Below are 20,325 nucleotides of genomic sequence, written 5' to 3'. Positions count from 1 at the left end.
CCACGGTAGTTAGAAAGCAGTGTTAATTCACTTGAGGTAAAGGTTTGCAGACTTCTGCTTGTTCTGGCCCCTTTCAAGTAAACAGCATTAAACCAGAATAAAGGATTTCCTGAAATTGTATAGGTAGAAGTTACAGAATGGAAGAAATGTGAAATGCCATGATTGTGTAATTTGTTCATCTATATTATCTTAATATTTGACTTTCTTAATAGAAACATTATGAGATTTTTTTACACAATGCTGTCATATCAGTTATGCTTATTGAGCTCCTAGGTGGCCATGTAATTTGGGGAATTCCTAAATTCATTACTCATGAAGCTGGAACATCTGTTCATAATGGGAAGACAGTAAGATAGTCAATACTTAAATTATTTTTTGGCAAGCGAGGCATACTAAAATACTTTTTGGCAGATTATGCATACAAAGTAAAGAATTTCTCTATATTTAATAGTGAACGAAATTTTCATTGTGTTTCACTGTCCTTTTCATTAATAGCTCATTAGCTGCATGTACAGGATACCAGATTTTTTTGATAGATCATAAAACAGTAAAGATTTTTCTTGTAATAAGAATATCTGAAAATAAACCTGAAATCTGATTCTTTGTTTGCTGATAAATACCAGATCCTGGCACATGCCAGGAGTGATTGTTGGAGATGCCATTTACCGGTGACCAGAACACTTGCAGTCATGGTTCATTGAATGGTAATTTGACAGAGAAAATAAGGTTATAATCCTTTCAAAAAACAAGCTATTGAACTCACCAAATTAAGAATTCACTGTCTGGCCAATATGGCTTTGGCAAGCTTTTACTGAGTTATGTAAAGACTGTGGGTTTTAAATAAATCGGAGAACATGCACTCTAAAATATCTGTAGCTGTAGGCTGATCTCCTTGCTTGTTTTCAAAGACTGTGCAGTATGCTCTGATAATTTCAAGAGATCAGTGGTTTACTGATGTAAATGAACAAATTCCCAATAATATTATAGTTGCCTTGTTTCTGGTACATCAGAATGAGTTCAGCTACTTCTGAAGGAAACATCGTAACACCACATAGGTTTATTTCAGTCCTGCCACCCAGTGATACACAAAATGGCAATGCCAGACTTGAATCATAGAATCATAGAATAACCAGGTTGGAAGAGACCCACCGGATCATCGAGTCCAACCATTCCTATCAAACACTAAACCATGCCCCTTATTTCAGTTGATAGGAAAACTTGTCTTAGTTTCCACAGATCCCTGCTTATCATTGGTCTCTTCGATGCCCCTGCTGTTTAAATGGTTTAATATTTGCAAAGGGATTTAGAAAACATTTTGCCTTTGAGAATTATTTTCTAAGTCCATATAGTTAAAAAATATTTATCAGTATTTGCTAGAAAGTTCTAACACTCAAGGCATATTTTGAAGGAAGGTAGAAATAGCTATTACACTAGAGAGTTGGACAGTTATGTTGCGGCAATCCTTCAACTAAGGTTTGAGTAAGCTTCATGTTCTTGGCCTGTCTACAGGGACTTGTGTCCTGTCCTGCTCACAGTGTCAGTGGTTCTTCTCCTGTGCACGTATTTGTTTCTCCTTTTAAGGCAGCTCGCAGTTTCCATAATTCACTGCATTGAATCTAGAGAGATGGCATGCAGAATTGAGAGAAGTAATGGGTAGAAGTTATGTAAATACTTAGGTCAGTCTGTATGTTTTCAGATTGCATATTTAGTATTCTGAAATACAAAGTTTCCTGATGTGTGTGCCAGTCTAGACATTTCCTCATGCCACTTCTCTGTGTGCAGGTACTAGCAATTAAACCTGGAAACTCGTGAAAACCCATTGAGTTACTTACAAGTTCAGTGGCTTTTATCTTTCAAATCAATATAATATGAAATAACGCTACTGAATTGTTCAGTTTGAACTTTATTTTCTCCAGCAGAGTTGATGCTTAGCTATGGTTTTACTTTGCCTGTGCTGTGAATCACCCAACCCAACCACCCCTGCAAATGCAAAAAGTCAATGTAGCTTCTTCACAGTAGCTTGGCGAGACTCTTGAGCATTTGCTTACAGTCTTCTTCCTAATTCTAAAGTAACTGCTAATTGCACAGGTTGTCAGAGAGTGTGTTCAGGTGCCTTTTACTAGGTGAAAAAGATTAATATTTTTAGAGAGAAAATAAATGGAAGCAAATCTAGTGGGCAATCATCTACAGAAAGAAAACTTTTACATCTTTTTAATGGCAAAAAGCAAAGATATCTTCCTTCAACATTAGCTGGAAGTTAGAAACTTAAGATATATAGTTAATATCCATATAATGCACACCCCTTATTTTATTGCTACAAAAATACCAGTTGAAAGTGGAGGATTAAGTTGGAGTCATGAGAAATGCACGTGCCTTTCTCTGAACTGCTGGCCAGTGCTTCTCAGAAGTTGCAGAGTCAGGTAGCTCCTGTGCCTTGCTATTGCAATCTTAATATTCATCTCGCATTCAACTCCAGCATTCCCCTGTTCTTAACGCTGTAATGTTCAACACCCTCCAGATCAAGTGTAGGCATAGAAGGTGGTGTTAATACCAGCATTTAGAGAACTTGGTGTGAATTATCACTACGTGTTATTCTACTTTTAGCTGTCTCCTCCAGCTTTTTTTTTGTAACCCTGGTTAAAAATGCTACTGCTGCACTTGTTTAATGATTTCTATTGATCAGAACAATAAAATTAATTAGAAAATGAATTAGCTTTCTTCTTTGCTAGCATGTTTAATTCTGATACACTGTACTTGCAATAAAGTTGAAAAAATCAATATGGTTGTATTAATTATACATTAATTATAGTGCTTAGCAGGCCTATGTTAATGAATGTAAATAATGCCTTTGGTAAGTGTCCAGACAAGACAGATGCACTTACTGTGTTTTGGTTGGGGTTTGGTCCGATGTAAAGCGCGTTACCAGTCTCATGGGGGAGACGGGGGAAGAATGGCAGAGTTATTTCTGAATATTCACTTTACAGCCCCCAAACATAGGTTTTATTCTGAATAGTTTAAATTTTTTTGCAGGGCAATTTTATATTATTGCCATTTTATATGATTTAGTGCTTGGGATTTGCCTCTCTTTGTGTATTGGTATTGACACTGTGCACGAGAGCTGTTGTGTTTTTGCTTTGTCTTACAAAACCAGATTTCGCTCGTTGTGTGAAGATAAATGCTGGGACTGATATAAAGCCACTGAGAAACTCATGATTTCTGGTCACTATGGGAATGCTCTTTCCCTCTCGGTGAATGTCAGAAGGCTGGGATTCAGGGCATCAATGTACTTTCATCAGGTGTTGTTGCTGACTTGCATTGTCACTTCTGCTAAAACCAGCTCTTGAATGTCACTTTATGCATAATCGCTGAGGGTGCTCGGCTTCCCGGAACTGTTAAGCTGTAGGTAAAGAAGGTGATGTATTTCAAAAAGTAGGAAGAAAACCTCAAACCAAGTTATTTATGTAGCCAGTTTAGAAAAATGCTTCCATGATCAGTGCCATTCTTGAAATAAATGAATCCATTTGTAAAATTTACTGAGTATGCTGGCTGCTGGGAAATTAAATAGCATGTTGTATGTAGCAAACGTTGTAGAAAGCCCACTCCATACAGCCATGATAGCTGGTTTACTTGTACGTTTCTTTTCCTAGTGATTTTAACTGATCTGTACATGTTCTGTTTTGTTCCGAATTTAGAAGAAGTCTTTTTAAAAGCCACTTCATATAATGGCTCTCTGACGTTTCAGGAAGATCCTTCCAGAGCAAATACAGTCAGATTCATGCTAGTTGATTCTGTGGTTCCTTCCTACCCACGCTTAAAAGTCTCCCCGCATTATTTGATATTTCTTCTTAGAAAGACATGTACAGATTTAGAGACTGGGTGTCCTTTGAGATTATGTTAAGACTCTTTCTTTGATGTGATTGTGTTAAAACTAAAACAAACAAGCACAACCTGCCTCCCTCCTCCCAAGCGAACAGAAGTATTTTGGGTTGTGAGCTAGCAGCTGCTTTGATGCTGTTACATCGATGTATGTATTTGATGGATGCCAAAAGTAGTTTGGAGGGCACTTTTCTAAGCATAAAACTTTATTTAAAGTATACAGATAATTCTGTTTCATAAACATGACACAATTCTTCCATGTTGCAGTTCCTCCACATTTATGAATTTTTTCAGATGTCTGAGTTGCTACATTAGAAGTCAGAGTTATTTAGATGTACTCTTGTTCCTACAATCTGTTCTGTCTATGTGCATAAAATCTGTTTCAAATACTGTTTCAAACCCATGTATGCTTGGAATGGTCAATTTGTTTTGAGTATGTTTTCATAGCTGACCTTGTGTGCTCATGGGTTTGAACAAGGCACACGTGAGTTTCAGAAACTGCTCCACATCGTCCACATACCCAAAGAAGGTGGGGTAAATATGTTTTTTAAAGAAAGAAACAAAAATCTTTTGGGGTGAAAATATATAAAAATTATTTTTCATCAGCAAGTTTCAAATTTGGCCTTACTTTGTGATCCTGGTCAAAACTTGGGGGAGTGGAATTTAAGCGCCTTCTTGTTACTTATTTATAGTAATTTCTGAAACTAGCAGTGTTTTTACCCACACATTTAAATTTTTGTGTCTGAGGCTTGCAGCAATTATGACAAACTGCTATGAATCTTTTTCTGAAACATGAAGTCTTTATGAATAATGAAGATGCTGTCATCTGTGGATTAACAGCTTATGTTTGCTAATTAATATTGTGTATATATGTGTTATAGCACTCTGCGTGCTAATAGGTAGTACATTACATCATGGAAATTACAGGAACAAGTTATTGTTAATATTTCTGGAGATGAAATTTATTTACATTCTATAATAATTACAGGTTAGGGTAGTTAGAATCTCATATGCATATCTCTTTATGTAAACATAATTTACATCTCAAGATTAAAATAGGAGGCTAATAATAGTGCAGCAATTCTTTAACCTAAATTTCTTCTATCTAAAATTAGCCCTTCCTATCTAGATTTGGACAGTAATTGCTTGGAACCAAAAACATAAGTATTAACACCACACTAACAGATCTTAAATTAAAATTATGAAGTGGTTATCTGCAGATGTAAAATATCGAATATCATGTCCTAAAGGACTTCTAGTTTTGTGTTTCTAAAGGTGGCCTAAGGTTAGAGCTAGAACCTCCAGTATGTATATTTTCTGTTAGGATGTTCATAATTGAGTAACATAATGCAAGCCATAAGAATGAAAACACTGAACTTAATGTTATACTTGGTGTTTCGATTCTAGTTTTCTGTAGCAATCTGGTAAGGTACTTGATTTTGAAATCTGGATGAAACCCTTGCAAGCATCCTGCAATAATTGAAGTGCACGCAGAAATATAATTGTGTGCAAGCGTTTTAATTGGAAAGGTTGGGGTGGAAGGAAAAGGGAAAAATTATTAGCCAAAAATTAGATTTTTTGAAGTTATGCTGTTTTGGAGACTTAACACTTTGTTTCCTTAGAGTAGCTGAAGGGGACCGCTGGTACTGGCTCTGTTGACTGCTGATTTTTGACCTATAGCCTCTATGCTGTTACCTTTCATCCCAGAAGTCTGTGGTTTTAATACAGAAGCACTGAATGAAAATGAGTTTGGTCTTAAGATTTCTCTGTTCTAATCTTCTTAGATCACTGGTGGAAGAGGAGGATCCTCATATGAAAGTAGCTCTGGGTAGCAGCGATATGGGCGTGTCTGCCCATCTACAGTCTTCGAAGACAGGGACCACGAGATTTTTCACCAGCAATACTCACAGTTCTGTGGTATTACAGGTAATTAAATATTCTTATATGAGTAATGACCTGTACTGAGAATTTAGGCTGCTCTAAATAATGTCACCACTCAATAGACTTTATCAGACCAGCCATTCCTAAAAAGCCTCAAAAATTGTATGTTAGTTGCTGTGCTGACAATGCCCACAAACAAGCATGGCTTTAACTTTTCCTGGGTGGTAAAGGTTCAACTTGTAACAGCAGCTTGGGGAAAAAAAAAAACTTCCTTTTTTTCTTGGGTTGTGTCCTTGTACACTCTCAGTTTCTAAGAGGTAATATAAACTATGAAATGACAGCTGCATCAAAGCAGCTCACTTGAATATAATCACGTAATTATGTTGGGCAAGCACTAGTACCATCTCCAGTGTGAAAGCTGCTCTAGGGATGTAATGAGGAGAGCTCTGTGCTCCTCCTTCAGTTCCCTAAGATGGCAGAGCCCTCCAGGTGTGATCGAACACCCTGTGCTGGGTCGGACTGGCTTTACCAAATGGTAGGACGGATAAAAATGTTATCTTCTCTGAAGCTTCAGGAATTTAAATTTTATCATCTTGTTTCTGTTGGGGCTTTTACACACCAGTCAGAGTCAAGTTTCAGTTTGCCATAGATTATGCTACTACCAGTGCAGCCTTTCTCAGGAGTGCAGACAACCTCTGGGTGGCATAACTCCTTGGAGAAATGCCATTCATTTTCTCAATTTGTTGTCATTTTAGATAGATTGCCTGAATTTGGGGACAAAAATGAGATGGATGTTTTGTTTTATTCAGAGAAGCTAGTGATTCTTTTGTTTTACTTTCTAAGGATTGGGCACAGCTTTCCCTTATTTGTAAATTTTGGAGCAATTTAAGTTGTTCTAAGTGTTTTCTGCTGTATGTCAGTAGGTTTTATAGGTACTATAATTCTGAGACTGTTTCTTTGGTGTGCTTGGAGTTTTCTAGCTAAAGCTAAAGTGCATGACAAGTTACTGGCATGACTATAAACTGGTTGCTATCCAGAAAAAAACCTTCTTAGACTATGAACTATGAAATAACTATATTGTGTATTTTGTACTTTAAAAGATCCTTAGTGAAGGAGAGAAATGGGGAGAACAAAACTGTAAAACACCAAACATAGAATTGTGCCTTGCTCAGTTTGTGCTTTGTTAGAGAAAGACTCTAGTCGTCAGGGTAGCAGTAGCAAAGATGATACTTGGAATTGTAATCAAAGTGTTCAGGGCTTAATTCCTCTTCATTTAATTTTTTTTTCCTTCAAAATTTGAGCCCTTGTAGCTGGAGAACTGGTAGTAGAAAACCCATGTTTGTAGAAACGACAGGCAAGTTGTTTGAGGCATTGAAATATGTTGGTTTTCTATAAACCTGTGTTTGGCTTCTGGTATTTATTGGAGCCAATAACTCATTTTCTCATTTGCACTCTGTACTTCCCCGTGTGACAAATCTGAGTGTTCATTTCTACTTAGTGCTGCAGTTCTAAAAATACAGCTGTTCTTTAAGATAACTTAAGTTTTAAGCCGTGGAGGCTGGTGCCAAGACTTCTCTAAATGTTAAATCTATAAAGACAATATTTAAGTTCTTGTTAGTACTAGGAAAAACATTGGACGTGCCTGATTGAAGGAAATGTTTCATGTTCCTTTCTCTAGTGTGTGGAGGCGGTGATTATTCCACCCATCCTCCAGTATCCCTGGGCGTATTTTTAGTGGAAAATCTTCTCTAGGATACTGTTGTAGATTACTTTATAATGAGCTTATTTTTGAGTTTTTGCCATGTAAACTTCAATAGTAAATGTTATAATCATAGGACCGGGTGACAGCTTTCTTTTTAGACCCTTTTTTTTCTTTTTAGACCCTTTTTAGATTTTGCAGCCTCTTGAGTTGCAAAGCCTTTAGACTGATGTGGAACAGAAACATACCTAGAATGCCTATGTGTGCAGGAAAAGTAGATCCAGAAAAGATACCAGTCCCTACCTGGAATAATTGCTGGAGTGCAAGCCTACGTAACAAACTCCTTCCTGAAAAATAACTTAATTAGCAGTACTTTGCATTCCTCAGCCTTTTCCGGAAAATAGTAATTATTCCGTTTGTTTTCCAACAAATAACTATCGCTGAATGTGTTAGAGAGAATGGTTGTAAGATGACAAATTATTTCTTAGTAACTTTTTGGAACTACAGGATGTGTAAATAAAAGTAAATATTTACATAAGGGAAACAAAAGAGATTCCTACTGTCCTTAAAATCAAATGGACGCTTTGCATTATGCTCTTCTTACAGGGTTTTGACCAACTGCGGGTGGAAGGTTTGCTTTGTGATGTGACGCTTGTTCCAGGAGATGGTGATGAAGTGTTTCCTGTTCACAGAGCAATGATGGCTTCTGCAAGTGATTACTTCAAGGCTATGTTCACAGGTGGTGTTTTGTTAAAGTAATGCAGACTGCTATCTCCAAATTACCATCGTTTGGACGCTGACATGCGTTCAGTTGTATTTTTGCTACTGTTGCATATGGGTTTTTAAATTAGACTTTGATATTATAGTATAATTTTGTATAAGTTTATGAAATCATTTCAACCCGATCACAATGATCCTATAAAATTATCTACTTATGTTTTTCAGGAGGAATGAAGGAACAAGATTTAATGTGCATTAAGCTTCATGGTGTGAACAAAATAGGCCTAAAGAAGATAATTGATTTCATTTATACTGCAAAACTTTCTCTTAACATGGACAACCTTCAGGACACCCTGGAAGCTGCCAGTTTTTTGCAGATTTTACCTGTTTTGGACTTCTGTAAAGTATTTCTTATCTCTGGGGTAAGACTTACTACTTGTTTCACATTTACCATGATTGAGCCAAAGACCCTGTATGCTCGTTCTTTTTTAATAAGAAATATGACTATGCAGTGGTCGAAGTTAAGTCTAAAACTTACGTGTCTTATGGTTTAGAGTTGCCCTGATGTTTTTTAATTATTATAGAGATTAAAATATCAGTTCCTGAATCTGGTCTTTGGGGAGTGGGAGCATGGATGACAACCTTTTTTCCTCCTCCTTTACTTCCCTTTTGCAGACTTGGTGCCCTGTTTTGTTTTGAGGCTGTGCCATGCCATGCTCCCTTCAAGCTGAACGTCAAACAGTTTTGCAGTTCTGTCTACTAAAAACAAACTGTTGCTTTTGCAAAAGCAAGAGAGCTGTTAAAGTTTCAACTTGCTAAGTGGTAACTGGCTTCATGGGTGGGAAAAGACATATAAGGAAAGAGATGTGACATAAAAAACCCCATTTTTCTGGCTCCAACCTTTTGTTAAAATCATTGGATTTACACTCCTCTGTTTAATCATCTTGTTTATTAAGCACAGCTCACATACATATTTGGTCAGCCTGGGTTGCTTTTCAGAGATTTCATTTTTTAACATCATTTACTTTTTAAATCTTGTATCAGAGGTTTCAGAGTCTTACTGCGTATGTTTCTCATTCTTCAGTTATGTTCATTTTATTTCTGTAGTTAAAACAGTGCAATCTTAGAATATGGGTGCAGTTAACTGTTATCTATCTTAAATGCAGTATGTAAATAATGCAAATATATGATGGTTCAATACCTTTCCTAGTTCTTGCTCTGCTGTCTTGTATTAATAGAACTGTCCTGCAAACAGTAAGGATCATATAATTTGTGGGGCTGCAGAATGAGAGTGCTGTCAAAGCAATTCTGCCTAGTGAGGCACGGCATTATTTCTAATGATTCCTGAAGATTTTATGATGTTAGTGTAAATTGCTTATATGCCTTACTAGAAATGTAACTTTACTTGTAACATGGAAACCGGTGTGTTCTAAGTGAATTAGAATATTATTTGGAATTCAGCTTTCTGATGATCTGTAATGAGAAATAGAGAAGCAGGTATTCCCGTTGCTTCCCAGGGTACAGGCTCAGAAATGTGATCTCCCAAGTGAAGAAGAGATGTACTGGGAGTTATGGCAACAAGTGGAGTTCAAGCTGCTAATAGCAGCAATCTATCTCGTAAGGGAAGTGTTAACACTACTGTTTTGCTTTTAATTTTAGCATATTTTCTAAAGACTGCTTCTCTGAGAATGTTATGATAAAATTTCATTAATCTTCATAGTCTGAAAGCCTATGCCATCTATTGTTTTGTTGCTCTGGGATTTTTTACCTTCCAAAAGGACGCAGTCTATGTCTGGAGGGCTGATGTTTCTATAAATGCCATCTTGGAATAGGGTCTTAGTGTTCCTTTGAATCCGAGATTCAGAGTGGGCTCCCTTTGATGGGAGATGAGCCCCAGGGACACCATGTTGCCTTTTCCCCTTTCGGCATAGAGCAGCTACTTGTTTATTTTGCTTTCTTAGGGAAAAAAGCTTCTTTCATCTTAAATTGTGCTGCTTGGAAGAATTTTTTTCATTGTTTAAAATGCTTGTTTTCTGGAAGTTCCTTCACTTTCGGTGTTAACTCAGTCACTGTCTTGGTTAAAGTGAGAAATGTCTTGCTTCATACTACATTTTGGAAGAATCAACAAGACATTATTCATTATCTTTATTGTATCGGTTCTCTTAAATACTTTCGTTTATATTGATGTCTAAGGGAACATAATCTTGTTCAGCTGATAATTGTAGAAGAAATACAAAACTAAGTTTGTGCTATTAGCCTAGTTATGTTCTCAGCATCCTTGTATAAAGATATTTTGAATGAACTTTTGAATTTGTTGGAACAGGAACAGGAGTTGGTAAGCAATGGATTGGGTTTTTTTTACTTTGATACCATATCTTAGCTTTATTATAAAGATTATTCCCTATTATCCTAGTTTTGCTTAATTTTTGAGGGAGTATTTCTTCAATTTAAATTAGTTTTCTGAGCGAGTCTTCAGCTTAGTTCTAATGAAATTAGCTGAGAGCAGCATCTGAGACCTGATGTAACAATTCTGAGACAAGTACTTAATTGTCTTTGAATTGTCTAGGGAGTTCATTATTAGAGAGATTATAGAAGTCAGTTTATGTAAAGTATAATGTAACTGTGTCGCTTCATAAGAGGGTATTGGAAATATTTACAAAGAAAAACAAAGGCTTCAGGTAACAGCCTAATTCGCATTAAATATAGTGAGACCTTCAGAGAATGGTGTGTGTTGTAGCTGACTTGTAAATGTTTTTTCTGTTCTGCATTTACACCTTTCCTATCAAGTAGCCAATTGCTCTGAAAATTTTGCTCTGCAGCTGAACAGGCTCTGAGGGAAACACCGGAATATTTCCTAACATGCGATCTTACTTTTAGAATTTGTTTTTGGAATAGTGAGTGCTGGAGAATACTCTAACATTTTTGCAAAAGCAGCAGCAATATACAAAACTGAGAAAGATGAGAACCCTATCCACGTGAATTGCAGCACTCATGGGAAAATCAGTGTAATGAGGAAGGGGATGTTATACTCTAATTAAAGAAAATATTTCAAAACACTGAAAATTAATGTCTTGGCTATACCTTTCATATATCTGCATAAGTAAATTTTATTCCTTCTATGGTTCTGTGCTTTACATTTTTGTAACAACTAGTAAATTGTCAAATACTGAGGTGTCTTGTCACCAGAACTTGTTTAGCTGAGGATGGAGCAAGATTGTCTCAGTTTTGTGGGAGTGTGAGATCAAAGGCTGGTGCACTATAAAATTGCTAATAGTACTTTTGCCAAGGAAAGTAACGTTTAAGAAAATAATTAATCAAGTACCCTGATTTGAGGCGAGTGGTGGAATTTGTGCACTGTGAGTGCAGTACAGTTTCATGGGATTTATTAAGGTAGCACAAGGTAAGTTTTCCAAGAATTAAGGCATGACTGGAAACTGCTGATGTCGTGTTCATCAGTCATTAAGAGCATATAATGTGTCAATATATTTCTCAAATGTAAATATTCAAGGAATATATTCAATTGCATAGGTTTACACTGTAATGCAGTTTCGATATTACATCAGCTGGGTGAATGCTGCGTACGTGGTACACATTCTACTATAGGTCTAAATATTTCATGGCAACTTGAAGACCATGTAGGGATGATACATAAATCTGTACCTTTTTTGCTGTGGTATTCTGGCTTTAAGCATGCCTCTTCTGCACACAATAGTATCTTTTAGTCTGCTTACCTTGATATGGAGAAAATGCTGCACCTCTGTAGTTTGATGCCAGTGAATGTATTCCAAGGGAGTTTTTAAATAGAGTAACTGGTAGCAAGGGTTAAGATTTGTGGTGTAAGTCAGCTGTTTGTTAAGGGATACTTTATCTGTTGCTTTATTTTTATTATACAGCTTGAAAGAAATTTTAGAAGTATGAATGTCCTGTTTACTTCCATTACACAATTAATGTATACTAATTAAAAATCCTGAAAGGAAATATACAGAAAATAGTGTGATACTCTCACAAACAGTCAAAAGAACAAAATGTTTCTTAAAACATCAGAGAATGTTTACATCAAAATATAATCACATTACCTAGCAATGACCAATCAAACAATGTGCTCTGTCTTCCAATAAAAGGATAATTTCGCTGTATCAATTTCATGGATATTTTATAGTAGAACTCCTGATAGTCTGTCACACGTTCATCTTCTAGGTAGGACTTGATTACTGCATTAGGGCTTCTGGAGATGAAGATTTAGATGCGCTTACTGTAGGAAGGTGTTTCAAGATACGTGAATGAAGACTTTGGATGACTGCAGATCTTAACTCTAGGGCAATTCTAGTGAATTAAAAAAATCTCCTATACATGTACTCATTAGACTTTTGAATTGTCTAGTATTAAAAGACAAGAGATTGAATTATACAGTATTAAAATCTAGTAATCTTTGTCATGGCCAGAAGGTCATTTGTAGGTTTTTTTAATTCCTAGACTCCAATCAGGTCATAGCACTCAATCTTTATAATCTTTTTAAAAATAACCATGAGATTCAGAGGCTTGAGTTATTTTGGTATTACAAATATAACGGGCATGACAATGTTGTGGAAGTTGTTGACATTGAGTAGGACTGACATAAACAGGCACTGGAAACCATGTATAAATCAACCTGTTTTAATAATGTCAGAAAATGTCTGATGGTAAGACCTACTTTTGCATTGTTCTCTGTAACCTTGGGCTGATAATCTTTCCCTTAACTATATCTTTAATATGTCTTTCTTGCAAAGATGTTTGCAGAGCTTTTAAAATGAAGTGCTGTATAATTTCTGTGTATCATCATTATATAATGTATTTGGCATAATTAATGTATGCCATCTGCTTGTTACTTGTCTCATTTCTTTCCTCAAAGTAAGGAATACATTGGATCTCCCCTTGCAGTCATGAATTTATACATTGCATTGAATATTTATTTGCTCATGTGTAAATCACCTTGAGCATTGCGAATATTGCTGGTTCTATAGTATTCATTAAATTCTACATTATCATTTAGACACCAAATTAAGAGTGTTCTGATTCCTCTTCCTGTTTACTTAATAGGTTTCGTTGGAAAATTGTGTTGAGGTTGGGCGAATTGCCAACACGTACAATCTCACAGAAGTGGATAAATATGTTAATAATTTCATCCTGAAGAACTTCCCTGCATTATTAAGTACTGGTGAATTTGTGAAACTCCCCTTTGAACGTCTTGCCTTTGTGCTTTCAAGTAATAGCCTTAAGCACTGCACTGAACTTGAACTCTTCAAGGCCGCTTGTCGCTGGCTGCGGTATGAGGAGCCTCGGATGGAGTACGCTGCAAAGCTAATGAAGAACATCAGGTTTCCACTGATGACACCCCAAGATCTTATTAACTACGTTCAAACAGTGGACTTCATGAGGACTGACAATACCTGTGTGAACTTACTTTTGGAAGCCAGCAATTACCAAATGATGCCGTACATGCAACCGGTTATGCAGTCGGAGAGAACTGCCATTCGATCGGACAGTACTCACTTGGTGACGTTGGGGGGAGTGCTGAGGCAGCAGCTGGTAGTCAGCAAGGAGTTACGGATGTACGATGAAAAGGCCCATGAGTGGAAATCCTTAGCTCCCATGGATGCACCAAGGTACCAGCACGGCATAGCTGTGATTGGAAACTTTCTCTACGTAGTTGGGGGCCAGAGCAATTACGACACGAAAGGAAAGACGGCGGTTGACACGGTCTTTAGGTTTGATCCTCGCTATAACAAGTGGATGCAAGTCGCATCTTTAAATGAGAAGCGCACCTTCTTCCACCTAAGTGCCCTCAAAGGACATTTGTATGCAGTCGGTGGTCGCAATGCAGCGGGTGAGCTAGGTGAGTGCTTCTCCTGAAGCAAGGCTTCTTGCCTTGCTTTTTAGGCCTTGAAATACTGTGCTACCCTATGAATGGGTGGAGACAAAACAAGTCCAAGTAGTTGACGTGCAGCTTCTTTCTGCAAATACTGCAAATGCATAGAAACGTTTTTTCTGGATACTATTAGCGGTTAATTTTAGAAGGACTTCCACAAAATTTCCAGATAAATTTATCTTATGTATTAATGTATAGGATCCAATGTTTTCACCTTTATCATGTAACGTAAGCATGTGTGTGTGTATATATATATATAAATGGAACTATACACAAAAAAGTGATTGCTTAAGCTGAAAAATGAAACACACTTTTCAGTCTTAATGGATACATGACTTACTAACTCAAACTCACTGTCGAATGAAGGTTGCATATGGAAAGACAAAAATTTGTCAAAGTCATAGGTTAGTCTGGGTGCACGCACTCTATTGTAAATTATAAATTTGTGCTTTAAAAGTGAAAAGCTACAGTCATTATGCTTGGGATTTTAGCATAAGATTATATCTAAGCCAGGTGTAACATTTAATTATTTTGTTTGCTACTTTCAGCCCAATACTTAACCAAGTCCTGTCAAGTCTTTGTGATAGTTCCTGAGATGAAAGTCTTGCTCCTAAGATTTACTTTTTAGAAATGCACAGATATCTTTAAGTGCTTTGAGAAACACATTTAATTGAAACAATGCAATATCTGTGTTTTGATTTTTTTTTTTTTCAATCCCTTTCAGTGATTCACCTGCACACTTTTCATGATCATATTGCAGAATTTCTTAGGAAATGTAGTATGTTGATTCCACTGCAAAATACTGGGCTGGTTTTCCTAGAAGTTTAAAATCCATTCTAATGTTTGACGGAGACATTTCAAAATGCCTCCTGTTTCCAGAAGATATGGGAAACTGTTTTGCGATAACTTGTTTTCCCTAGACAGCCATTTTCTGATGAAGATCCTGAGGTTTTCAGAGTTTTTCCTTACATGTCACTTTATCTACCTTAAAATGTATCCTAAAACCAAACTCAGTACCCTGTAAAAGACCAAATGTACAAATGAATGTTTATTGATCTTTATCTTGAATATCAGAAAACCTCATGATCATTGAGCTATTTTCCAATAATTATTTTTTCTAATAATTAGTGTGCTAATTAATAGCAAATCCTCTTGTACTATGCAATCTAAACAGAGTAGGGTTTTAAGAATGTCAGTGAAAAAGTTGCAAGTCTAACAAAATCAATATGTAATAATACTGTCACTAAGCCAGTGCAAACTGTGTATACAGCAGGCTTTAAGTGCAGTGTTTTTCTTGTATTAGGTCAAACAATATTCTGCTGACCTCAACTCTGCAGTCTGAAAATACAAAATCTATTACCTGTCTAAAATTCTTCTGTAAAGATATCATTAAAATGCTGCAACGATTTATACACAGACCTGAAAAATGTCATTGGATCATTCTGCGGGAAGTGCACTATAAATGCTAAATATCGTAGCTGTCTGATGCTTTGATTTGGGGCTTCAGTTTCTTTTCTTGTTAATTGTGAGGCAAGTCACTTTTCATTTTCATGTTTCTTTCATAAACCGTGACAGCTGAAAGATGAAATCCAGCTTAAACTTCCCATTCTCTTCAGATGAGAAAAACTCTCAAGCTTTTCATACAAGAGAAGGTCAAACGTGTGTTGGACAGGTATTAAAGAAGTTGCCCTTGGGTTCAAACTAATTTCAATCTGTTGTTAGAGAGGAAAAATTCCCAGAACTTGAATTCAGTTTTATGGAAGATCAGCACTAACAGAAAAGGGTCAAAGGATTAAAGTTACTAAAACGAATTTCTTTATTTTTTTTTTCTCCTGACATTCACTGGAATAAAACCCATACTTTTTGAGGCTCCCTATCAAACCTTCCCAAAACAGTTTTCAGATATTTAATCTTCTGAGAACTTCGTAAATACTAAATATACATATGTAGTATGTGCTTTAGCAGTAATGAACAGCTGTTTTAACAGTGCACATCACTGAGAAAATTTTGATTCTTTGGTAAGAAGAGATGAATTTGCATGTATGTGGTACATGCATTAGAATATGGGAAATGGATCACGTTTTGCTGTCTTTGTAGTACTGTGAATATTAAACCAAAGTGTGAACTGAAGGACCTCCTGTGTAGGAGCTTATTTTTAAGAGGTTCCTTCCTATGGTAGGTACAGAATTATTCAGGGTTCTGTTAAATTTAACCAAGTCAGCTTTGAGTGCTACAGAAGCAAGCTATATTACAGAATAATATAACAAAATGAAGATCCTGACGTTTGGGACGTTGCACAGAGTTTCTAAGTTCTGCTATAATTAACCTCGAGACACAGTAGAAGCTACTGACAGAGAAATGGTAAATATCTGTGTACTCCTCAAATAGCATCACAGATGGCTCTATGAAATGAGCGCAGTCTGAGCATCCCTTGGGACTGCCAAAGCTTTGTGTCTTTTTGAGATTGCTTAATTCTATTAAAATGAAGCCTGTCTTCCTTGGATTATGGTAATGAACAGATCAGAAGTTCCACTGTTAAATAAAACCTGATTTGAATCATTCATGCTGTTGGGACAACAAATCCATCAGTCTCATGCTCTATAGAATGTATACTTAGGTTCAGTAAGGTAGCCGTTTTTTTGAGTATTTTGCGAGCAATGCTCTGTCTGGAGATGATGTATAGAACATCATGATGTCTCCTTTAACAGGCTCCTTTAATACTTGAAATTTGCTGGGGTTTTTTTTTTTTCCTCTCATTTTCAGTGCGGAGGGAGGTCTTTTTAAGAGAGAATAGCGGAATGACCTTGCAAGGAAACGGGCAAACAACTATGCGGAACAACCAAACAGCTGTGAAATTATTAGCTTTGGTTTAGAGCGTGGTAGATTTGAGACGTGAATTGGAATGGTTTGTCTGAAATATTGTCAAACAGTGTTTTTGTTCTACTGGTGATGTTCAAGAGAATTTTGAAGTGACATCAGAAAGTGAGCAATCTTGGACTCAACAGTGTCCTTTTTCAGATAACTGATGTCTTTATAAGTTGGTGATAGTGATGGCAATAACGGATTTCTGCATGTTATGTCTTCTTATGCTAAAGTGATCTTTTGGCTATGGCTTCCCTCTTAAAAGCTATCCCTGCTGCAGAGTGAAACGAACAGTTGTCTAGCATTGAATGTCCATTAATCTGGTTGCTGCTGGCTTTGTGATCGCTTTGCATGTACTCTGCTCTTCCTCTCCTTATAGTGTATTAGAGATTTAAGTTCCTCAGCACAGAGTAGAAACACCATGGGAAAGAGGATGCCTTTGTTTTTGTGAAGGCAAGTAGAATGATGATTTTGTGCAGCAGAGCAGCGACCAGCGGGTCGGAAGGGTCTGCTGTCGGGGTAGAACTGGGACAGCTATAATTACTTGCATGTCAGATCTGTTTTTCTGTTCTTGACATTTCTGCACATCTTTGTTTTCTTCTGATTGCTAAATAGACTGGAGTAGAAAGGAGCTTTTCTTTTTAGACAAGAATATTGGAACAGATGACTACATTTATACAAGAGGAATCATGGGTTTATTTGGGGATTGGGCAAATACTGCACGTGGTGTCAGGATGGCACACAGTGCACTGAAATACAACTTAAAATTATAAGTGTAATTCGTGGAATCAGTTCTTTGTGCCTATACCTTTATTTGGGCAAGAGGCTGTCTCTGGCATTCAGTGGCTTTGTCATTTTGTAAGTCCTTGATGGATACGCAGAGTCTGCAGGGCATCAAATAGGAGAAGTACTAGAATGTTTTAACAAGGTATCTCTTACATTATTAAAAGAATAATCAAGCTTGCTTTTAGAAATTTTTGTTATAGGCTACTGCTTGAATGCTTTTTCATACCTTTCCCTATGCAGACTTTTATCTGCTGGTACATGTGTGTAATGTGAAAGGCAGCTCGAGGCTCATCTCAAAAGGCTGAGGTAGGAAACGTGGCAACAAGACGACTAGATTGTAGGAAGAGTGCTTAGTGAAGGACTGATCCCCTTGATTGAATAAAAATCTTGTTCTAGAGGATGTAAAATGCCACTTTCAATACCAGATTCAATTTTGTACACATAGTTCATAAATGTATCTCTTCAGAGATTAAGCATTGCGTAACAAGTATTAGAATCTGATTCCTAATTTTAATTATCTAAAATAGATTTAATTTGTCTTTAAGATATAACATAATTATTGCTTTGTGCATCATAAGGTCACTATATTACAGGAATTTTCAGGATCTCTTGCCCTCTGGTCATATTGTACTATTCAAGCTGCCAGTCTCTACAGCCTGCTCGGATCCAGTCTTGAATCGATTTTCTATTTCTTTTCTCCGGGCTTCTTGCATAGCCCTTATCCTGCAACCCTGCAACTCTTATACCCCACTTTGAAGAGAGGATTCCTTCTGTGAAATGCTTTCTGCAAGGACGCTTGGGCTCTGCGTTTATTTTCAACTTAGTACTAACCTGTGCGATTTCTGATTTGATAAATCCTTTGATCATTTTAACATTCCAGTTCTTAAAGAAACCTGCACAAACGGAGGTGCCTATTGACATGGGCAATGCTTCTCTGCATTTGAGGTTCAGTGATGTTTCTTCTTGTATTGTTTTAAAGCTTGGCTTTTATAAACTGTTTGAATAAGTGACTTGTGTATGCTGTGCTGTATTTGGCTGTGCAAGTACCTAGTAAAACATTGACTAATTTTCTATTGTCTTGCAAATAGTTGCTGCACTGTTTTGAGGGCATAGGACCATCTCAGTGGGAAATACCAAGAAGAAAATGTAGCCTGATTTTTGGCATGTGTGGGGGATGTTGCTGAAGATGTGGGTCTGTTCTGGTTGCCAGATGCATTGATCCTCATTTTAAGTTAATTTCCCATCTTTCTACAGCAGTCACTGTAGGGAGTGGTACAAGAGGAAAGGTAGAAAAGCTGAATTCACCCATCTTTGTTGCCATTTCCCTGCTGTCCCACAGCTGTACCTCCAGCAGGGTTCATGAGCCAGGACAGGTGGTGTGTCAAGCAGGAATGGGAATAAGACAAATGTAAGGCAAGAATACAAGAGGATTTTTTTCTTCCTTTTTGTTCCTTGGGAACAGAGCTTGAGGATTTTTTTGTATTGTCTCTCGACATAATTCTCTGATTGCCTTGACACCTTCTCAGCTAAGTGTTTCTCGCTGATATTTCCTCTGCGTATGAATGTATTACTGCTGCTATGACTGTACTCAAAACCAAGCTGCCATGCTAGCTTCAACATCTTCATATTCTCATTTGTTTTAAACAGCCACTGTGGAATGTTACAATCCCAGAATGAATGAATGGAGCTATGTTGCAAAAATGAACGAACCCCACTATGGTCATGCTGGAACTGTGTATGGCGGATTAATGTATATTTCAGGTAAATAATACCTATGATATCATCTCTATGAAACAATTGCTTATCTAACTTTTCGTGTTTTCAGTGGGCGACAATAAAAATTAGTCTCTGGTTACAGTAGGTTTGTGATAAAGCAGTGTTGCAATTTCATATGTGGCCAAGGAGCATACATACTGCAGAGTTTGAGAAGATTTTTTTTTTTAGATAATATTGTGCATTTACATAATAAATGCCAGCACTGGATTCCAAAGTAGTTATGCACTTTTAATTGACAGAATATGTTTTTCTGTTGCATGTATATATACTTATGTAGCAATAATGATGAAACACATCCTCTTTGACAGATTTTGGAAAACATTGGAAATTAATACTTCCGTAAAGGCAAATGTTCTTCCTTAAACTAAGGGAAAGGGAGGAGTTCTCATGTTAATCATGATATATAAACGATGTTTGTACTTTCACTGGTCTTTCATGTGTAGTGTGCTCAGTCCTGTATGTTACCCATGTTAAACTTTAATTCCATTTTCTTCCAACTGGAGGCTATATGTTTTCTGAATATCTGGTATCTGCTCAATATTTAAGGAATCTCTACAGACCTGTGCTGTTTTACTGTGATTTTAAGGGTTATCCCCTAAGAACTAAGCCAAAATTCAGTGTAGAAAGTGAGACAGAGTTGGTTAAATGTAAGGAACTGGAGGGAGATGCACTGGGGCATATCGATTCTTGGGGTATTTTGAATCAGGGAACCTTGTGCCAGTAGACTAGGAGGGTGTTGTTTTCAAATTTACCATAAGGTACAACTGCTTATTTTTCTATGAGTGCATCCATTAAGTGTCATTGCGCTGCTATTTGTGCT

At 36.8% G+C, this 20,325-nt stretch overlaps 1 protein-coding gene across 9 annotated transcripts in view; it reads left to right on the top strand.

Moving 5' to 3' along the window:
* KLHL13 (kelch like family member 13) overlaps positions 1–20,325 on the top strand; it is a 69,687-nt gene that overhangs the window by 44,087 nt on the left and 5,275 nt on the right. For all 9 annotated transcript variants that reach the window (XM_069868066.1, XM_069868064.1, XM_069868061.1 and 6 more), the window contains 5 exons: positions 5,661–5,802; positions 8,063–8,195; positions 8,402–8,598; positions 13,253–14,048; positions 19,377–19,490. In XM_069868066.1, coding sequence (XP_069724167.1) covers positions 5,661–5,802; positions 8,063–8,195; positions 8,402–8,598; positions 13,253–14,048; positions 19,377–19,490 — 1,382 coding nt within the window. The remainder of the gene's footprint in view (positions 1–5,660; positions 5,803–8,062; positions 8,196–8,401; positions 8,599–13,252; positions 14,049–19,376; positions 19,491–20,325) is intronic.

Source organism: Phaenicophaeus curvirostris, chromosome 13 (assembly GCF_032191515.1).
Source record: "Phaenicophaeus curvirostris isolate KB17595 chromosome 13, BPBGC_Pcur_1.0, whole genome shotgun sequence".
Lineage (NCBI taxonomy): Eukaryota > Metazoa > Chordata > Aves > Cuculiformes > Cuculidae > Phaenicophaeus > Phaenicophaeus curvirostris.
Note: the sequence above shows the minus strand (reverse complement) of the source record. Positions and strands in the feature narration are given on the sequence as shown.